General features: G+C 48.3%; 1 protein-coding gene across 1 annotated transcript in view; it reads left to right on the top strand.

The window, feature by feature from the left end:
- Positions 1 to 13981, top strand: part of DNAH10 (dynein, axonemal, heavy chain 10) — a 150365-nt gene that overhangs the window by 105370 nt on the left and 31014 nt on the right. The window contains exons 51-56 of the mRNA XM_008591330.1: positions 1393 to 1564; positions 6047 to 6250; positions 6904 to 6984; positions 9427 to 9624; positions 10146 to 10307; positions 12028 to 12202. Coding sequence (XP_008589552.1) covers positions 1393 to 1564; positions 6047 to 6250; positions 6904 to 6984; positions 9427 to 9624; positions 10146 to 10307; positions 12028 to 12202 — 992 coding nt within the window. The remainder of the gene's footprint in view (positions 1 to 1392; positions 1565 to 6046; positions 6251 to 6903; positions 6985 to 9426; positions 9625 to 10145; positions 10308 to 12027; positions 12203 to 13981) is intronic.

The raw sequence follows: 13981 nt of genomic DNA, 5'->3' as shown, positions 1-13981 counted from the left end.
TATTTCACAAATATTGACCTTTTGTTTAAAGTATTTCTAAAAAAGTGAAAAATGAGTAGGGTTGATTTACCTTTACATTTGATAAAATATGTACTCGAAACCATCCATTATTAAAACGTAGTTGTTTTACAGTTTCTTGCTACTCTGTTCTGTAGGATAAGATGTTCCCCTCTGGCAAGTTGATTTTTTCTTTGATTAGTCCTGGTATATCTGAAGTATTCTCCTCTGAGGTAGTGCCACGAGGAATGCCAGAGAGATTGTTGAGGGACAGAGGTTGAGAGGAGGATGAGGACGGTTTGGACTGTAACGGGGCCCTGGGACGTGGAGGGCAGGTGTGTAATGGGATGAGAGTGGAGGTTCACACAAAGTGGTGCCAGGAGCTGTTGAAGGGCAGGGGAGAGAGCGACACTCGGGAGGGGCAAAGAAGGTCTGCAGGTGTCGGCTGGAACTGGAGACTACATTCTGTTTACCTGGAAGGCGTCCTTATTGCCTTGACTTTGTGTGTGTGACTGTGTGTGTGCGTGTGAGAGTGTGTGTGGTGACCACGTGTGTATGGGTGTGAAAGCGCACATGCAGAAGTGTGTGCGTGTGAAAGTGCGAGAGTGACTGCGAAGTGTGACTGTGGCCTGAGAGTGCACACGAGTGTCTGTGTGAGGGTGACAGTGGGTGACTGTGTGCGAATGAACAGGACTGAGAGGGGTAGGGGACAGATTTCCCAGTTACTGTAAATCTGATGTGTTTCCAAAATGATGGTTGCTGGTTGCAGTGATAGTTATAACTTCTACCTCTGAGCCAGAATAAATGCTTGAACAGAAAATGTGTGCTTTAAATGTACATCTTTATTTACATTTACATGTATTTTGTGTTTAGATAGGATTTTCTAACTTGAGAATTTAACATGGCTTCTTACTTAACTTCCTTACGCATCTTGCCACAATTTATCTAACTTTATGTGACTCCAGTGTGCGGCCCGGCACACGCTTTGTGGGATGCCGCCCTCTTTTCCCATTTCCTTTGTTGCTTGGCCCGTCCCTGCTGCCTTCCCGCCTGCCCAGGTCTTACCGTCCCTCCCCCTGTGACTCCAGGACCTCATTTTCATGCTGGAGAGAGTTCTCGCCATGCTTGTTTCCTTTCCAGACCACCCACGCCCGTCTGGACAGACCCCGTGCCCTCTGCACACGCTCACCCACCTCCACACGCGTGCACATGCAGGACGCGCGTCATGTCTGCATCTGCGCCTCGCATTCCAAAGCATTTTGGGAAGATGGCCCGAGTCATCTGGTATCGCTGCCTGTGTCCCCCTAGCTGGCTGCAGATTCATGCGCCCTCCCTGTGCACCTGGCATCTCCCAGCTTCCCTTCCTGCTCTTGACTTTGTGCTCCATGTTGGCAGGTGTTTGAGATCCTGCTGAGCCGAGGCTACTCTGAGAACAATTTCCGGGAAGATCTGAAGAACCTTTATCTGAAACTTGGGACTGAGAACAAAAAGATGATCTTCCTGTTCACGGACGCCCACGTGGCCGAGGAGGGCTTCCTGGAGCTCATCAACAACATGCTAACGTCAGGTACTGCCTAGGCTGGCTCTGCAGCTTGGCTTGGACGGGCGCCACCTGACATGCGCTTGTGTTTTTCAGCATTTACTATCTGCAGACACTGCTGTAGCCTGTACAGGTGTGTCCTCATTCCTCTCTCACAGCAGCCCTCGGGATAGGTCTGATTATCTTCATCTTGCAAATGAGACCCCTGGGGCCTGCCCCTCCTGAGAATCTCTTGAACTTGCCCACTTCTCCATCACTGATAATAACGACGGCAGTCACAGCAATAGTTGGTGTTACTGAGCATCTGCCCTGTGCCAAGGACCCTTCTAAGCACTTGTGCATTGCTTGGTCTCCACAAAAACCTGATGAGGAAGGTACCATTACCATCTAATTTCACAGCTGAGGAAAGTGAGGCACAGGGTTGAATGGTGGCCCCTCAAAAAATCCTAGGTCCTAAACTCCTGGGACTCATGAGTGGAAGCTTATTAAGAAAGAGGGTCTTTGCAGATGTAATTAAGTTGAGGATCTTAAGATGACATTGTGGATTTAGGATGGGTTAAAGTCCAATGACAGCCATCCTCATAAGAGGGAGATTTGAGGCATAGAGAATAAGGCCATGTAAAGATGAAGGCAGAGACCCCCACAAGCCAAGGAACGCCTTGAGCCATGAGAAGCTGGAAGAGGCAAGGAAGGACCCTCCCCTAGAGCTGTGGGTGGGAGCACCGCCCTGTTGATACCTTGATTTTAGGCCTCTGGCCTCCAGAACTGGAAGAGAATTCATTTCTTTGTTGTTTTAAGCCTCCCGGTTTAAGGTAATTAATTATGGCAGCCTAATACAGGTACTAGGTAACTTGTCCAAGGGCACCAGGCGGGGAAGGCACCGAGGTGGGACTTGATCCCAGGAACTCGAGCATCATAGCCATGCTCATAACCTCTTTGCTATATCGAAATCCTGTCCGCCTTGGGGCCCTGCCAAGGGTAACTTGTCCAAGGGCACCAGGCGGGGAAGGCACCGAGGTGGGACTTGATCCCAGGAACTTGAGCATCATAGCCATGCTCATAACCTCTTTGCTATATCGAAATCCTGTCCGCCTTGGGGCCCTGCCAAAGTTCAGGCTGACTTTGCTCCACCAAATGGCTTAGAGGAACCTTCTTTCCCAGGGACTTACTGTACTTATTGCTGGTTCATTTTGGCATGTGACTGAATTTTTTATTGTATTGCTGTGTTACTCATTGAGTTTCCCTCCGAGCATTTATTCCGAAAAAAGTTTTTTTTTCCAAAAAGTTGACCTGTAAGGGGATCTTAACCCTTGACTTGGTGTTGTCAGCACCACGCTCTCCCAAGTGAGCGAACCGGCCATCCCTATATGGGATCCGAACTCATGGCCTTGGTGTTATCAGCACCACACTCTCCCGAGTGAGCCACAGGTGGGCCTCTATTCTGAAATATTTTGAACGTAAGAGTAAGTTCAAAAGGATTTTATAGTGACATCTGCGTACACCCACGTGGATTCCGCCATTCATATTTTACTGCACTTGGTTTATCGCATGTGTACACATCTTTCCCTCCACCCATTTCATTTTTGATGCATTTCAAAGTAAATTGCAGCCTCAGTGCACACCCCCTAAATGCTTCCGCATACCATTATCTAGAGTAAACTTACATACTATGAAATGCACACATTTTAACTGTATATTTGCTTCATTTTGATCATTGGGTTTTAAGCTATGTCTGTTTCAATGGGTTGTCAGCTCTTTTAGGGCAGGGACCATGGCATCCACTTGGATTTATTCCGTAGTGTTTATTTCAGACACTGGGTTTGGTAGAGAATAAGATAGGCATGACCTCTGTTCTCCTTGAAGCCTGCAGCCCAGTGTCCAGTGTGTTGATTATCATCAAGGACAAAACCATACAAAGATACACAGCGATTCCAAGTTGCCATAGGTGCTGTGAGAGAGAATAATGGCAGGATCCATCTCAGCTCAAGGTGTTGGCAAGACTGGTTCCTCCTCGAGTTTCCCGGGAGCATCCGCTTCCTCATGTCTTCCAGCTTCCAGGGCTGCTGCCTTCCTTGGCTCCTGGGCTTGCACCTTTCCAGTCTCTGCTTCTGTCATCCTGGCTGTAACTCTTCTGCTTCCCTCTTGTAAGGACCCTTGTGATCACATCGGGACCTCTGGGTGATCCAGTGTACTCACCCCTCTCAAGATCCTTAGCCTGTCACATCTGCAAAGTCTCTTTTGTAGGAAATGTAAGGAAACATCTTCACAGGTTCCAGGTATTAGGAAGTGGACATCTTCAGGGGGCCATTTTTCAGGTGTAGATTTATGTTTTAAGAGCTCCTTCGGGCTGCCGCATAGTGACTTGGTTAGAGGGGACAAGATCAGGAGGGGAATGTTTGGAGCTACTGACATGGTATGGGTGAGAGAGGACGGATTTGGATGAGGGTGGGGCAGAGGTGGGAGGGCGAAGTGGGAGGATTCACGAGGTGTTTCGGAGGCAGAGCCAGCAGGACTTGGAGGGAGTGGATGTGAGCAGATTAGGGGGTGGAGGGAAGATCACAGGTGCCTCCCAGGTTTCTGGCATGAGTGAGTGATTAGTGATACCATCTACTAAGGGGAGGAAGGTCAGATCTGGGCTTGTGCCGTTTTGGGCATGTTGAGTTTGCTACATTTAATGGGGAGTCCAAATGGGATGTCAGAAAGTGTGTTAGTTTGCTAGGGCTGCCCTCTTGAAGAACCACAAAATGGGAGGCTTAGAACAATAGGAATGCATCGTCTCAGTCTGAAGGCATGAAGTCTGAGATCAAGGTGTCGCCAGGGTTGGTTCATCCTGAGGGAAAATCCGTTCCTTGCCTTAGCCGCGGCAGCTGGTGGTGTGCTGACAGTCTTTGGCGTCCCTCGGCTTGTAGAAGCATCACCCTGATCTCCGTCTTCATTTCCACATAGCTCCTCCCTGTCTCTGTGTCCAAGTTCTCCCCATGTGTGAGGCCACCAGTCATATCGGATTAGGGACTACCTTAATGACCTCATTTTAACTTGATTAACTCTGTAAAGACCCTATCTCCAAATAAGGCCACGTTCTGAGGTACTGAGGGGACCACAATATATCTCTCTTTTTGGGAAATGCAATTCCAGCCATAATAAATAGGCAGTTGGGTATAACAGTCTGATTCTGAGATTAGGCGCCCAGGGTGGAGATGTCAACTTCAGAGTCACTGACATGTGGTTTGTGAGACCACGGAAAAGATGGATTCATCCAGGGGAGAGCCCAAGACTGTGTTCAGGTAGAAGAGGAAGGAGCGAGAGAACAAGAGGGTGGGGGGAGAGCAGGGGTGAGTGCATGTTCATCTCTTGCAGTCCTAGGAACTGTGTCAAGGTCCCCAAGACCACCCCTGGTTCACTGATTCGCTGGGAGGACTCCTGGACTCAGCACACACAGTTATACTCATGCCTGTGATTTGTCACAGCAAAAGGACACAAAGCACAATCAGCAGAGGGAAAAGGCACATGGGATGGTCGGGCAAACTCCAGGCATGAAGTGCCAGAGTCCTCTCCCAGTGGAGTCACATAGGATGCACTTAATTCTCCCAGTAATCACTTGTGACAGCACCTACGAACTGTTGTCTACCAGGGAAGCTCATTAGAGACTCTGTGTTCAGGGTCCTTCTTGGGGACTGCTCACGTTGGCAGCCTCTGTCTGGTGTGCACTCAAATTCCAGACGTCCAGAGGGAGGGCAGGTGGTCAACACAAAGTATATTCTTTATACGGTTTAGGCATGGTGATCCACTCTTGTCAGTTTATGGTGGCGGGAGCCCTTCCAAAACCTAAGTTCCCAAATGCCAGCCGAGAGCCAACCTGGGGAGAACTTTCAAAGGTGAGCAGCCTCAGGCCTGCTAGGTTGACTATTTTCTGTCCAGGAAAACATCAGATATTTCATTAAAATGTACCGCATAATTTGAAGTGGAGTAGGCATAGTAAAAAAAAAGTCCAGATACCAGGGTTTCTGAACCACAGCACTACTGGCATTTGGGGCTGGGCAGATCTTTGTTGTAGGGGGGGTGGCCTGGGCACTGAAGGATGTTTAGCCACATCCCTGGCCTCTACCTATTAGATGATAGTAGCAAACTCCCTGAGTTATGACAACCAAAAATGTCTCTAGACATTACCACATGTCTCCTGGGGTGGAGGGCAAATCAACTGCTATTGCGAATCCTGCTTTAGAGTTACAGGTAAGTAAGGCTGTCATATATATGATCACCTTTGATGCTCACAATAATCCTAATAAAAGCAGGAGGAATTTATTACCCTCATTTTACGGATGAGGAGATTGAGGCTCTACACACACAGGTGAGTGAGCCCTAGGTCTCCAAGCCCGGACCCAAGCCCTGATCTTTCCAATCGCCATTTTCTGCTCTTTCTGTGATGTGCACTTCTGTCATTTAAGTCAGTGCCCAGAGAGGTAATAACCATGAGACTTAAAAAGAAATCTGTATGTCTTTGTTTACTAGGAATCGTACCTGCACTTTTCTCTGAAGAGGAAAAGGAGTCTATTTTCAGCCAGATTGAACAAGAAGCTGCAAAGCAAGGGTTGGGGCCGGCCAAGGAGTCTGTGTGGCAGTACTTCGTGAACAAAAGCGCCAACAACCTGCACATTGTCCTAGGCATGTCGCCAGTGGGTGACACCCTGAGGACCCGGTGCAGAAATTTTCCAGGTACCCTCAAGCTGAGCCTGCAAATCCATTTCTCCTGCTTCAGCAGGCCATGTGCACTGGGGATCCATCCACCAGCAAAGTAAAACAAGACACAGTCATTAGGTTGAAATTTGGGCTCTGCACTGTAGGACGAGTCTCACTCTGTCCCTCCCAATTGTCACCAGGCGTGAGTAATGTGCTTTTGACATAAGGACATGTTCACACTCCCAGGTCAAGGCCCATAGAGCATGGAGGGTGGCTCTCCAGTCTCTGCCACTGGGGAAATTCTGCCAGCCTCCTGGAAAGCACAGTACCTGCCTTTAGAGCAGAGGTTCTTAATGGGGGAAGGGTTTTTTTGCCCCCCAGGGGACATTTGGCAATGCCTCAAGACATTTTTAGCTGTCACAGCTGGGCATGGGGGTGGGTGTGGGATGCTACTGGCATCTAGTGGGTAGAGGCCAGGGGTGCTGCTGTACATCCTGTAATCTACAGCCAGCCCCTGCAACAAAGGATTATCTGGTCCCAAATGTCAGTAGTATCTAGGTTGAGAAACTCTGCTTTTGATGAATCAGACTTGGACAGGTCCATGTTATTCAATTTGTTGGCTACTGAAGATGCTATTAATGTTCTTGAGTATCTTGGGGTTGCAGAGTGATTGTCTCTTTCTCTTCAAGGTCTGGTCAATAACACTGGTATTGACTGGTTCATGCCCTGGCCTTCCCAAGCCCTTTATGCAGTTGCTAAGTCATTTTTAGGTAAGTCACGGCTATTACAAGGACTACATAGTTGGTATAATAAAGCAATTTGTTGTCATTTTTCTATCTTTGAATATTGGTCCAGTTGATCCTTCACCATAAACTCCTATGGTAATGAATGGCTTTTTATCTTGTTAGTGTGTTTCTGCTTTATATTGTGTTTTAGTCCAAAGGGGTTTCAGGAGACTTATAAAGGCAATTTATGATAAAAAGTTGGTTAGGTATTATCTAAAGCAGGGATTGGCAAACCATGGCCCACCAGCCAAATGTGGCCCACTGCTTGTTTTGATAAATAAAGTCTTTTTGGTACACAGACTCACTCATTAATTAACATATAGTCTGTGACTACTTTTATGCTGCAACTGCAAAGTTGAGTAATAGCAACAGAGACCATGCTCTTTGGCTATTTGGTTCTTTGTAGAAAAGGTTTGCTGACCCTTGACCCAAGGATGCCCCAAGGACCTTTTGGTTAACTGATTATCAGTCAGCACTGGATTTCTCCCTAAAGTTTCAAACACCTGAGGTCTTGGATATTAATTTTAATCTCTGAATAAGAAAGGGAGTCAGTTTATCTTCAGGGAAAATCCTTTTCTCTGGACCTAACAAGCAGACTTAACGAAATGACACTGGGGGACCTTGTAAATAGTTTCAAACTTATAATACATATTCAGGAAATAAATAGTCCCTCTATATAAACAGAAGTCATAAGCTTAATCATAGTGCAGTTTTTCAGGGAATGGGGCTAAGAGAATGACTTTTTTCTGATGACATAACTTGGGGGTCAGCAAGCTTTTCCTCTAAAGGTCCAGCTCTGTTGCAACTACTCAGTTCTATAGACAATATGTAAATGAATGTCTGTGGCTGTGTGCCAGTAAAACTTTATTTACAAAAACAAGTGGTGGACCAGATTCATCCTTTGATCGGTAGTTTGCCAGTCCGGGTATAGATGTGCCCTAGTTTTCCTAGCTGTGTTATCCATTTCCATGTGTTAGCACTTGGAATTGCTTTCAGTATTTGATATTTCGGTATCATAAATAACATTATCTGGAATTTGTTTAGAATTTCTTTTCTTAGAATATCTTCCCTGGAATTGGGATGACTATGCCCCAAAGTCTGAATTTTGTAAGGCAAATTTTTCATGTGTGCTGTAAAATTGGCCCTTGGACTGTGGTTTTCTGACCTATGCTATAACTCAAGATTAGATCTGCAGAATCTGGATGAATTGATTCTTTTGATCAATCTTTCCTTCTTTCATCTTAATAGGAGGCATATTCTGCTTTGAGGTGAATGTATTTCACAATCTGTCAGGTAATCCAAGTGATGTGACCTTGGCACTGGAAGTAGTCATTAATTCTTTAACAGATTCATAGAAGGCCCACCTTTGCCCAGTTTGTGCTGGGTGTGGGAGATCCAGTGGTGAATGGCTGAGTAAGCCCACCCAGCCTGCAGGTGGGAGGCTGCTCGGCTGGCAAGTAACAGGGTGGGGATTAGATGCTGTGATCTCTACAGAAATCCTATATGCTTCCCGCCACGGTGTCTTAGTCATTAGGGAAGACAGATTGTCCTAACAGTAGGGAAAGAAAATTGGCTTTCTGTGCTATCAGAGAAATTGCTAGAGCATGGGTCAGTCTGGGGTCCAGAAAAGTCATTGACAAATGATAGCTGCTCTTTTCCTTTCTTTTTAAAATTAAATTAAAAAAAAATTTTTTTTGTGGTAATATATATCACATAAATCTTTCCATTTTATTAATTTTTTTTTTGGTACAAACCTTCAATTTTTAAAATTTTTATTTATATATATATTTTTAAAATTTTATTTTGTCGATATACAGTCCATTTTATTAATTTTAAGTGTATGTGTGGTATTAATTACATTCACATTGTTGTGCAACCATCACCACTATCTAGTTCCAAAACTTTTTCATCATCCCAAACTGAAACTTTGTCCCCATTAAACAATACCTCCCGTTCACTCCCTCCCTCCAGCCCCTGGTAACCTCTAATCTATTTTCTGTATTCATGAATTTGCCTATTCTAGACAATTCGTGTAAGTGGAACCATGCAGTATTTGTCCTTTTATGTCTGGCTTCTTTCACTTGGCACGTGTTTTTGAGGTTCATGCATGTTTTAGCAGGTGTCAGTACGTCATTCCTTTTTATGGCTGAATCCTAATAGTCCACTGTAGGGATAGACCATATTTTGTGTATCCATTTATGTGCCGATGGACACTTGGGTCATTTCTACCCTTTGGCTATTGTGAATGCTGCTGCTGTGAACAATGGCACACAAGAAGCTGGTAGAGTCCCTGTTTTTCAGTTCCTTTGGGTACATACCTAGGAGTGGACATGTGGGGTCATATGGTAATTCCATGTTTAACTTTTTGGGAAACCCTCTTTTCCTTTCTTTAAGGGGCACTTTTTTTTTTCATTCCGTCTTCTCCAGGGGAGAATCCAATGATCCCAGCTGAAAATATAGAAGATCTGGTGAAGCATGTTGTTTTGGTCCACCAATCTGTGGATCAGTTCAGCAAACAGTTTCTACAAAAGTTGAGGCGCAGCAACTACGTAACTCCCAAGAATTACCTTGATTTTATTCACACATATTCAAAATTGCTGGATGAGAAAACTCAGTATAATATCGGTGAGACTTGGGGATGGGATGGTTGACAGAAATCATTATTACTTAGGAGTAAGGATTCAAGCGCTGATCTTTTCTTTAAGCAGATATTTCTTAGCAAGTTCAGGTACTCTCAAGATTGAGGCAGAGCAAAGCACATTTTGGGTTTTGGAGTTATTCTTCTGTGTGGGTAGGACCCTGGCGTGCTCTTATGTTTATTTTCAGTGTTGGGCCATACATTTTGTAGCCCTAAACTTTATCCCATTAGAGATATTGTTTAAAGCAGCAACATGCTCTGTTGGAAAATGCTTTTTAGAAGATGCTCTGGCCCTGGCTGTTGGCCAAGTGAAGCACTGTTTTCAGAAATATATTCATTTTGGCTGATGCTGTCTCATTACTGAAAGATGCATGACATCTCATAAAAATGATTTTTCCTTCAGTGAGCCCAAGGGAGGTGAATCCCAGTGGGGCAACCAGGATGCTTGCCCCGTGTGTTGGGAGCAGTGCCCCGTTGACCATGAACTCTGGGTGCTTTCTTTCTTCAGCACAGTGCAAGCGTCTGGAGGGGGGGCTGGACAAGCTGAAGGAGGCCGCCATTCAGCTCGAGGAGCTGAACGAGAAGCTGGCCGAGCAGAAGATTGTGCTGGCTGAGAAGTCCGTGGCCTGCGAGGCATTGCTGGAGGAGATTGCCACCAACACGGCCATAGGTGAGTGTGGGGCCAGCTCTGAGGTCGGGACCGCCCCCAACAGGACAGGGCTCCACCGGGGACACCCCTGAGAAATGCTTTAGTCACAGAGTGTGGCATCTTTTGACACTGCGGCTGCTCTTTGTTCTGAGTTAGTGTCTAGGCAGTCTTGTCCCCTTTCGTAAGCACCGAGACACTTCCATGTGTGGGAGGAGCCACGAGCGTCAGGGGCTGTGCTGGCCCTTCCAGCAGGCGCACCCCGCACTGAACTTGGGATGATTATCGCAGCCCTACCTTCCCACCCAGCCCCAGTGCTGCCTCCTCTGTGCTGCTGTCCCCACCAGTTCTGGTCCTTCTTGGAGGTTCCCCTTCTGCTTCTCCCTTCTGAAGCTTTCCCACCTGTGATCTTGCTACCCTCTTCCAATGAATGTATCCTCCCACGGCCTCAGCAAGGAACGATTCCACGGGGCCCATCCCAGTGTCAGGGCCACCTGCAGCTTTGCACGCCCAATCAGTGTTTGCTTGTGGGCTGTGGCAATCAGTCCCGAGACTTCGCAGCCTCGGGGAGATCCATGCGCCCAGCATACGTTTACCCAGTACCTATCGTAGCAGTTTCTAGGCTGCCATAGCAAAGTACTGCAAGCTGGGGGGCTTAAAACCACAGGAATTTCCTTCTCACAGTTCTGGAGGCCAGAAGTCTGAAAGCAAAGAGTACCTATCGTAGCAGTTTCTAGGCTGCCATAGCAAAGTACTGCAAGCTGGGGGGCTTAAAGCCACAGGAATTTCCTTCTCACAGTTCTGGAGGCCAGAAGTCTGAAAGCAAAGGTATTGGCAGGACTGTGCTCCCTCCAAAAGTTCTAGGGAAGAATTCTTTCTCGCTGCTTCCAGCATCTGGTGGTTGCTGGCAATCCTTGGCATTCCTCAGCTTATAGATGCATCACTGCTATCTCTGTGTCCACTGTCACACAACCTCTTCTCTGGGTGTCTTCACATGGCCTTCTTATAAGGATGCCAGTCACTGGATTGAGGGCCCACCCTAACCCAGTATGACCTCATCTTAAATTACATCTACAAAGATCTTCTTTCCAATTAAGGCCACATTCCGAGGTTCCAGGTGGACACGAATTTTGGCGGTGGTGCGGGGGGGACACTGTTTGACCCAGTACACCTGCTGCGAGTCAAGCCCTGTTCTAGGCATTGGGGTTACAGTCCTTGGGGAGGTGCTTTCATCCTGGTCAGGGCAGCCAGACCATAAACAAGCCACTCATAAGTGAGACTTCTTATTGGATTGGAGTTGGTGTCATGAAGGAAATAAACAGCAGTGAGATGGGGAGGGACAGAGGGCAGGTCTCTTTAGGGCAGTGGCTCTTGAGCTGGGCCTGAGTGAATGTAGGAAAAGGTGATAAAGAGATGGAGAGTAGAGATCTCAGTGGGCCCGAGAACAGGAGGGGCAGCCGTGTCCCCTGCTGACCGTGACAAGGCAGGTTTGGGGGCCGCACAGGGTGGTGTGACTTGCCACAGGGTAGAGGGCGTGGGACACAGGTTGAGGAGGCCCTAGTGTTGGAGACCCCATGCCTGGTGAGGATTTCTGTCCTGCCAGGGACGCCGAGGCCACCACACTGGCCGAGCCCCTTTGACCACCCCCCACTGCCCAGAACTGACCTCTGAGGGCTGCTTGGTCAGCGGCTGTGAGCGCGTCCCCCCTGCGCCCAGCGGCTTCACTCGTGTCCCTCCCCCACAGCGGAGGAGAAGAAGAAGCTCGCGGAGGAGAAGGCCATGGAGATAGAGGAGCAGAACAAGATCATCGCGGTGGAGAAGGCCGAGGCCGAGACGGCCCTCGCCGAGGTCATGCCCATCCTGGAGGCCGCCAAGCTGGAGCTGCAGAAGCTGGACAAATCCGACGTGACCGAAATCAGGTACCTGATGGCCACTGGCAAGTGCGCCTCGGCCGCCACCTTCTCCCAGCAGTGATTCCGTGAGTGTGGCGGTCAGGCGCCGATGGAGCTCGTGCCTGGGCCGCTGCGGTGCTGAGCACTCTCCCCCGGGGGGGACTGTTCCTGCCCTGACTTGCGGACCAGGAAATTGAGGCCCAGGGAGGAGAGGTGGCATGTCGCCCCTCCCCAGACAGTGGGAGCAGGGCCTGCTGACCTTGAACCCAGGCCTGCTCACAAAAGCAGGCTGGGCTCCAGCACGGGCTGTGAGAGAGGGATGGAGCGCTGTGACTCAGTCCTCTTCACGGAAAACGTGACAGAAGTGTCTGCTCTAAATGGTGACAGGGGCTCGACATAGAGGGGATAGCAGGACAAAGATGTGTCCCAAGCCAAGGCTGTGTGGGTGATGCCCTGATCCAAGTCTGGCCAAGTGGGCTTCCAAGGGCTGGGGCAAGTGGGTGATGATTGTGGCAAGTCAGTCTGTGAAGTGACTCCGTCCCCCACAACCAGAGGGCTCATCCGTGGTTGGGAAGAGTGGTCTGGTGTGGGGTGGACAGCGGGTGGGCTTTCTCCCCACGTGGCCTGGTCTGCCCAGGACACCGGCCATGGATACGCTGGTAAACTGAGCAGCGTGAGTGAAGCCCCCTCTCCTGGCAGCCTGGCCCCACGCAGATCCCTGGGTTTGGGAACCTGTCTCTCCTTCTGTTACTCGTTGTCACTTGCTCATGTCCAGGAGGGCTTCAGTTCCCCTGGCCATAGGTAGGTCTCACAGCTGAGAGAGACTGCTGTCCACTGGTTGGTTGTGAACTTTCTACTTGGTGTCCTGGTGGGCGGAGTGACACTTGTTGTCGGAGCTTCTTGCTCCTCTGTGCTGTGTCTCCTGTGGAGGCTGGGCAGCTGTCCTTGTCGAAGGCCATGCCCATTTTTATTGTTAGAGAATGACCTGAGTAATTCTTGGGGGGTCACCTGGAGATGCTGCTGTTGTCGGCCAGAAGTCATCATTTCAGTGTTTTGCAAAGTGTGGTAGCAATGAGGGTGTCAGGATGGACGTTTTAAAATCTCAGACAATGTGTTAGGAGTTCCGATGGAGGCATCAGGACAGAGAAGAAATGCACAACCAGCTGTGTGGTAGGAGAGACCATCAGCGTACACATTTTCGAGGGAAGTATCTAGCCACCGGCACTGATTTTAGGCACTGCTCACAGGTCAGCAGCATAAAAACATTGTGAGAGCAGAGAGTTGGGAAGGATTTTTGAAAGGGGTTTATTTGGGAGGAAGGGGCTGTAAGTCCCTCATGAACCTGAGGGGGAGAGGTGGGAGGGAGCTTCCATGGCACCACGTGGAGAGCTTGACGTGTGTTTCCTTCAGGGAGACGGGCAGTGTGGACAGGTGCCCGGCTCACCCCTGAGAAAGCTAAAAAGAGTAATTGTTTAAAATGTCATTATTGGGCTGGCTGGTTATCTCAGTTGGTTAGAGCACAGTGTTATAACACCAAGGTCAAAGGTTACTTACTGGCCAGTGGCCAAATAAGTAAATAAATAAATAAAATGCCATTATCGGAATAGGTAATACGTTCATGAATGGCTCTGCCTCTTACCTGCTGTGTGACCTTTGGCAAGTCATCTAACCTCTCTGTGCTTCAATTCCTTCATTTGTAAAATGAGGGTAATAATAATTGTCCCCACTGCATCAGGGGCTTTGTGAGGATCAACGAGGTAATACAGGCAGAGCTCTCGGATGGGGCAGGGCACAGGGTTAGCGCCA

Source organism: Galeopterus variegatus, unplaced genomic scaffold, assembly GCF_000696425.1.
Source record: "Galeopterus variegatus unplaced genomic scaffold, G_variegatus-3.0.2 Scaffold147, whole genome shotgun sequence".
NCBI classification, from domain to species: domain Eukaryota; kingdom Metazoa; phylum Chordata; class Mammalia; order Dermoptera; family Cynocephalidae; genus Galeopterus; species Galeopterus variegatus.
Note: the sequence above shows the minus strand (reverse complement) of the source record. Positions and strands in the feature narration are given on the sequence as shown.